The sequence below is a fragment of the Salarias fasciatus genome, unplaced genomic scaffold (assembly GCF_902148845.1).
Source record: "Salarias fasciatus unplaced genomic scaffold, fSalaFa1.1, whole genome shotgun sequence".
NCBI lineage: Eukaryota > Metazoa > Chordata > Actinopteri > Blenniiformes > Blenniidae > Salarias > Salarias fasciatus.
In genome coordinates, this window is record NW_021941383.1 from 749,192 (window position 1) to 756,761 (window position 7,570).

General features: G+C 48.1%; 1 protein-coding gene across 1 annotated transcript in view; it reads left to right on the top strand.

The window, feature by feature from the left end:
• Positions 1-4,816, top strand: part of ift172 (intraflagellar transport 172) — an 80,082-nt gene extending 75,266 nt beyond the window's left edge. The window contains exons 45-48 of the mRNA XM_030087373.1: positions 1-17; positions 127-280; positions 2,998-3,089; positions 3,198-4,816. The exon at positions 1-17 is cut by the window's left edge and continues 82 nt beyond it. Of these exons, the coding sequence (XP_029943233.1) occupies positions 1-17; positions 127-280; positions 2,998-3,089; positions 3,198-3,290 (356 nt within the window). The 3' untranslated portion in view covers positions 3,291-4,816. The remainder of the gene's footprint in view (positions 18-126; positions 281-2,997; positions 3,090-3,197) is intronic.
• Positions 4,817-7,570: the final 2,754 nt, after the last annotated feature.

Below are 7,570 nucleotides of genomic sequence, written 5' to 3' on the forward strand. Positions count from 1 at the left end.
CCAAAGTCTGCGTCACGGTACGTCAGCGAGAACGTCTGTCCATCATCAGGAACAGACTTCCACCATCAGCTGTGTGTGTGTGTGTGTGTGTGTGTGTGTGTGTGTGTGTGTGTGTGTGTGTTCCAGGACGAGCAGCGGGAGAAGATCCGTGAGTGGGTTCTAATGGTTTCTATTGATCAGCGTCTGGAACAAGTTCTGCCGCAAGACGAGAGAAACTCATATGAAGCCTCACTGGTAGCAGCCAAGAGTGGCGTGCGCTCGCCTCCCTGCGTTCTCACAGGTAACACACACACACACACACACACACACACATACACACACACACACACACACACACACACACATTCTACAAGATGGGCTTGTTCTTCTCCTCACCTTGCTGCCGCTGCCCCTCACTGTCCCCTGTTGCCCCTCACTGTCCCCCCTGTTGTCTCTCACTGTCCCCCTGTTGCCCCTCACTGTCCCCTCTGTTGCCCCTCACTGTCCCCTGTTGCCCCTCACTGTCCCCTGTTCCCCTCACTGCCCTCCTGTTGCCCCTCACTGTCCCCCTGTTGCCCCTCACTGTCCCCTGTTGTCCCTCACTGTCCCCCTGTTGCCCCTCACTGTCCCCCTGTTGCCCCTCACTGTCCCCCTGTTGCCCCTCACTGTCCCCTGTTGTCCCTCACTGTCCCCCCTGTTGCCCCTCACTGTCCCCTGTTGTCCCTTACTGTCCCCCTGTTGCCCCTCACTGTCCCCCTGTTGCCCCTCACTGTCCCCTGTTGTCCCTCACTGTCCCCCCTGTTGCCCCTCACTGTCCCCTGTTGCCCCTCACTGCCCTCCTGTTGCCCCTCACTGTCCCCCTGTTGTCTCTCACTGTCCCCCTGTTGTCTCTCACTGTCCCCCTGTTGCCCCTCACTGTCCCCTGTTGCCCCTCACTGTCCCCTGTTGCCCCTCACTGTCCCCCTGTTGCCCCTCACTGTCCCCTGTTGCCCCTCACTGCCCTCCTGTTGCCCCTCACTGTCCCCCTGTTGCCCCTCACTGTCCCCTGTTGCCCCTCACTGCCCTCCTGTTGCCCCTCACTGCCCTCCTGTTGCCCCTCACTGTCCCCCTGTTGTCTCACTGTCCCCTGTTGCCCCTCACTGTCCCCCTGTTGCCCCTCACTGTCCCCTGTTGCCCCTCACTGCCCTCCTGTTGCCCCTCACTGTCCCCCTGTTGCCCCTCACTGTCCCCTGTTGCCCCTCACTGCCCTCCTGTTGCCCCTCACTGCCCTCCTGTTGCCCCTCACTGCCCTCCTGTTGCCCCTCACTGTCCCCCTGTTGTCTCTCACTGTCCCCCTGTTGCCCCTCACTGTCCCCCCTGTTGCCCCTCACTGTCCCCTGTTGCCCCTCACTGTCTGTTTCCCACAGGCAGTGACCCTTTCTTAACCAGAATATTCACAATAACCCGGCTGCACACAGCCATGTAAACACCTGCAAAAACCCCAATATGCTCATATTCCGGTTTTTAAAAACCCACATATTACCCCTGGTTACTCCGTTTCTAACTTCAATTCAATTTATTTTTCAATTTCAATTTATTTTTGTATAGCCCAGTATCACAACAACAGTTGCCTCAGAGGGCTTCAAGATGTTACATTTGTTGGTAAAAGTAAAAACAGTGAATAAGCATAATGGTAATATGTCAATATTTACAGTAACGAGACAGAACGAAGCAACCACCCCGCCTTTGACCCTCACATCCGGCAAGAAAAAACTCCAAAAACCCAGTGGGAAAAGAAGAAATCTTGGGGAGAACCACAGTATGGAGGGATCCCTCTCCCAGGGACGGACAGCTTTGGCAACAGCTAGCATGAGACAATAAGAAGTAAAGCCTAGGACAATGTTGAGGACAGTTCGTTGGACGGTCCAGCACAAGAACCACTTCTGGTCCTATAAACGTGCATTGGAATATTCCGGTCGAAAAGGGACATTAAATACTGTTCTGCCATGTAGTACCCGCGAGGAATCTGTGTATTTTGAGTACAGGAACTACTTGTGATACAGTTTAGCTAACGATCATTCAGTTCTTCTCTTTCACTGAAAAAAGGTGCATCGCATCATTGAACATGTTACAGCTTCTTCTGGCGCACGTCTTGCCGGCTACTCTTTGTCCAACAACATGCAGAGAGAGCCTGCACTTCAGGTGCCATCTTTCTTCTGTGGTGTCTGTGTAAGATAAGTTTGAACAATCAAACAGCACACCTAGTGGCATGAAGTGCAAATGCAGTCATGACGTCGTATGTTGGGATATCCCATTTAATCACAATCATGTAAACAGGAGTAATTTTGTCTGTTTAAGCATGTAAACGCATTATTCCAAATGTTTCAGAAACCGGAATATTGACCTTAACCGAAATATTGACTGCATGTAAACGTACTTACTGTTCCCGTTGGCCCTCACTAACCTTGCCGGCAAGCTGAATTCTCGTATTTGTTCTCACACACCACGAGAATCCATCTTGTACCGCTCACGCCTTATGTGCTCGGGATCGGACTTTTTTCAGTCAGACCAATCACGCTCGGACTTTATTCGGTCTGACCAATCACGCGTTGTTTAGGGCGGGACATGAAGCTTTGACGGAAGCAGGAAGTGACGGACTGCTAATAATATTAGCATGGCTAGCAAAAATAATGGATATCCCGACAGCGATTAAATCTGTTTTGGATGAATCCTCTATTGCATCTTTGAAAAACAATCACCAAGAAGTTTATTCTTTGCAGTGATTGGCTGAAACCAAACATGGTTAGGCGGTGCACTGTGTCCTTCCGTCCAATGAACACAAAGAGTTCTGCAGCAAGTCCCTCCTTCCCCGAACGGATTTGCCGAGTGAAATCCCAGATTGACATGTGAAGCAATTTGTTGCTACACATGTCAATATGGCTTTTGCCAGGTTAGGCCCTCACTGTTCACCTGTTGCCCCTCACTGTTGCCCCTGACTGTTCCCCTGTTGGCTCTCACTGGGCCCCTATTGCCCCTCAGGCTACCCCGTATTGAAGAACAAACTGGAGTTTCCATCGGCTGGAAGGTTTGCCAACAAAGACGACTGGAACAAATTTCTCATGGCCACCAAGGTGTGTGCATGTGTGTGTGTGTGTGTGTGTGTGTGTGTCACCAACAATGTCACTGATGATGTCACTGATGGCGTCACTGATGTCACTGTCGATGTTATCTCCCTGCAGACCAGCCACAGTCAGGAGTGTCAAGATGTTCTGCACTTCATGTCTCAGTGGTGTGGAGGTCTGCCAGCATCCAGCTTCAGCTTCACACACTGACACACACACAGACTTGCACGCGCACACACGCATGCATGCACGCACACACCCCGTGTTTCCACCGGAAGCCACGCAAATTTTTTTGAGCGATGAGATGACATACAAAGTCAACGTAATGATGTGATTGTCGCTCAATCTTGAGCGGCAGGCGACAGGTGGCAGCCGATGACGTGGCCAGCAGTGAGCGTTTCCAGCGAAAATTTGTGGGCCCGTCGACTTGCACTGCCACTCGCCGCCCGCTGATCGCCGCCCACCGCTTCATCGCTCAACGCTTGTCGCTTGAGTTGAAATAATTGAACTTTTCATGTGAATTCGCGCCAGGAAAGCCTATCAGCGTGGAGGTCTTCATGGACGTGCTGACGTAGGGCAGCAGGGCTCCGACCACGAAAAACAGTTGGCACCTTGCCAAGGCGAGCGACTTGTGCGATTTCATTTGTTCACCGCTTCTGGTGGAAACCCTAGCGTCAGCCTGAAGTAGCGCTGGAACCGGCCGTCCAGGCGCAGCTTCTGCAGCTGACGTTGACTTCCCTATGCCAAATACAGAGCAGCCATGGTGGTGGGCGGAGCCATCTCAATCTCAATCTTTATTTGTTAAAGCTCTTCTCATATTTATAAAAACAACGCAAAGTGCTGAACAGTAAAAACAGTCATAAAAACAAAAAAAGAACAAAAACCACACCATCAATCAGTATGCGCGCACACATACGCACTCACACAGACAGACACACATACACACACACACACACACACACACACACACACAGACAGACAGCCGGGTGCACACGAGACCGTGGGACAGACATCAGAAGAATCCTATCCACCGCTACTGTGCAGGAGACAGCGATGAGGAGGGTGTGATGTTTTTGGAGAATGTTTTGTTTTGCATATTTGTACCAGTGATAACACTCGAGCGCCTAGCGCGGAGCGATTTTGTCGCTCGAATGAATTCACACACCAGCGATAAAACTCGTGCATCTAGTGCGGCGTCATTTTGCGTTCAACGCGTCCGGTGGAAACACGGCAACACACACACACACACACACACACACACACACACACACACACACACACACACACACACACACACACACACGCTCTGTCTCTCTCTCTCTCTCTCTCTCTCTCTTTGTAATACACGTATATCTCCAAAATTGTTTTCTTGAACCTGTTAACAGTTTAAATGAAATGTGTTTTTCTTTTGTGTCGTTACACTTCACAGTCCCTCTGCTGCTAGCAAACATGTTGAAGAAAATTTAGAAAGTTCTCCTATACCTCCTTTCACTGATTTCTCATTTAGCTTTGAAGTTTTTATTTTATTTTATTTATTGTTTTTTCATTAACCTGTCCGGTTCAAACGCCAACCTCGGCTGGTAAAACATGAAGATAATGCTGAAGTGCAGAAAAGCTGTAAAACTAGGGAAATTCCAGCAGGGGGCGATAGTGTTGGTTTGAAAAAGCCCCAGTCTCATTGGAACCATTCAAAAATACTGATTTTCTGATTGCAAATAAACATATAAATCACCCGGTTTCAGAACATGCTCTGGTCTCTGTCTCTAGTTTCTCTACCCTGCTACTTCCCCAGACTCTGATTTTCATATAAATCATCTGTTGATTTTATTTTACAAGTTAAAGTTTTGCATAAATCGGCCAATCACAGCTCCTCCTCTGTCCATGTGATGTGGTCATGTGACAGGCTGGACCAATCACATTTACATCCGGTTTCAAACGTTCAACATGGAGACGTCCTGCTCAAATCAACACAGTGCATTTCAGAACGCTTTGGGGGACGCCACGTCTGTTTTGTCCGTCTTTATAAACTGCATGTGTCGAACTCCAGTCCTCGAGGGCCACATTCCTGCATGTTTTTCATGTTTCCCTGCTTCAACACAGCTGATTGTAACGATGCTCGTTATCAGGCTTTCTTCTGGACTTGCCCATGAATCTTCATGGGATTCAGACATGTTGAGGCAGGGAGACGTGGAAAACATTTCGGGCTGCGGCCCGCCAGCAATGCAGTTTGACACCCCTGCTATGGTCACTAGTCCACTGTGCTCTTGGTGGATGGAGGATGAAGTAAACTGCACAAACCTGGCACCCTCATTGATGTCAATAGTCATGGGGGGCAGCCCAACCCCAACCCCCCCACCTTTGTTGAAAGACTCCCTCCATTGCGTAAAGCCTCCTTCATTCAATCAGTCTCTGGAGTCTCAGCAGATAGAATCTTATACATGAAGCAGTCACACGAACTCCTTGCATTCGTTTTGTTTTTTCAGCTCTTTTCTCACTTTCTGCTCCAGTTTCTTCAGTCTGTATTTCTCCTGATCCGTCAGCTTCACCCTTCCTTTGTACTTTACATTCCCTTTACCAAAATATGCAAAATCCTCAAGATCTGGAAAGTCGCCCTCCACTTTCACACCTTTTTTATTCTTGGTTCTTTCCAAGAATCGTTTAATTTCTGTTGTCCCATAAACACCAGCCTGCCCATGATGGCGAGGAAAGCACCAGGAGCGATCCCCCTCCTCAGGCTAACCTGGAGGAAGGTGAGTTACAGATGTGAGTCCATTTGAATTCATACTGACTGCATGACTGTGGAAGACAGACAGACAGGAAGGAGAGAGGACAATCACACACAATGAAGGATAGACACACACCCACATTCTCACAGATAGAGACACACAAAGACAGAAACACACATGAGTGGACAGAGACAATCTGCACCCTGCCACTGCGTGAGACATATGTCTTCTATGTCCATGTCTCATATTTGTTCTATCCACAGGATGAAACTAAGGTGCCGGTGGTTCTGTGGAGGGAGGCCGCCCTCCAGCCTCTGTAGCTGGGGGCCATGGTCAAGATCAGCCACCTGAGGTGTATCAACAATGACTATGGCTTCCAGCTGCAGTCCACCAACTACACCCACATCCAGGTACTTCTGTCTCAATCCTTTCTGCCGGTATCTGCTTTTCCTTTCAAATTCGATTTAAATTTTTGCTGCCTTTGTCTCACGGGACATCAAGGAGGAGCTCCAACCGGTGACGGTGGTGGGGGCAACAGTCCAGGAGGAGGTGGAAAGAAAGGTGGAGCTCCTCCTGGACACCGGACATGCCAAGACCATCAGAGAGGACATGTGGAGGCCCTTTGAGGCTGAAAAAAAAAATCAACTGTGAAACTTGAGGTGGTGATATAAGGAGACACGATCATTAAAGGTGCATTAAGGAGTTTTACAACCTTAAAAATACTTATTTTCCACCATAAATATGTTACACATTTTTATTGCTGTGTACAATGTGCCCTGACATATTCATTACAAGTTTCTTTAACAGCGCTAAATTGTCACTTGAAAGTTGCAGTGCCGGTCCGGCTCCAGCATTTTTTTGGGGAGAATTTGAAAGGAATGACGTAATGCGCGCTCCGGCTTGTTAAGTTTCATTTTGTCCGCCATTACTCCGCCAGATGCTTAGTGAGCAACAACTGAGCAGGATCTTCCAGAAAGTAAGAACAGACTGGCTTCTAGCACTGCCACAGCTCCACACAGACTCCACCAGGGAAAAGAAACTTCCCCTCTTCCGTGCACACGAGCCGCAGGGACGAGTTTTTCACTAAGCTGCATTACGCCCAAGGCCTGCAGGGGGCACTGTTTTGTATAAAACGTGCAAACTCCTTAAGGCACCTTTAAGATGAACTAGTGAGAAATGGTTTTGGCCATTGTTTGCCTTTTTGTTCACATATCACACCATTATCTTTTCATCCCAAGCCAAATTTTACCGTCTGATCTTAAACTCAAATGATATAATACTAATACTACTAATGACAGTTATGTTAATATACAATTTAAATTAAAATGTAAAATATGAATTTAAAACATCACATCTTACATTAAAATTGACTGAAAGATCCTTCAATTTACTTTGAAACACTTTCGCCTCTTAACAAGTTTACTAACCTTTAGCCAGACTGCATTTAACATTTACATCACTCTCTCTGGATGGACAGATGGATAGACGGATGGATAGTGTCGTGATATGCATGTTGTTGTGTTGTGTCTCCACCAGAGGGCACTAGGTGCTAACAGGAATGTTATCAGCAGGGAACACGAAGAAGACACTTGGAGTAACATGGAGAAATGAATGTAAAGCAACGATGCTTAACTGTTCTATTAAAGTTTGAGCACAAGCTCATGTGTTCAAAATAGTGATACCTCATCATTTTTAAGAACAACACATGGTACCAGGAGTGAAAAATGACTCGTGCAGCAGTTTTTGTTCAAGATGGAGACGCTG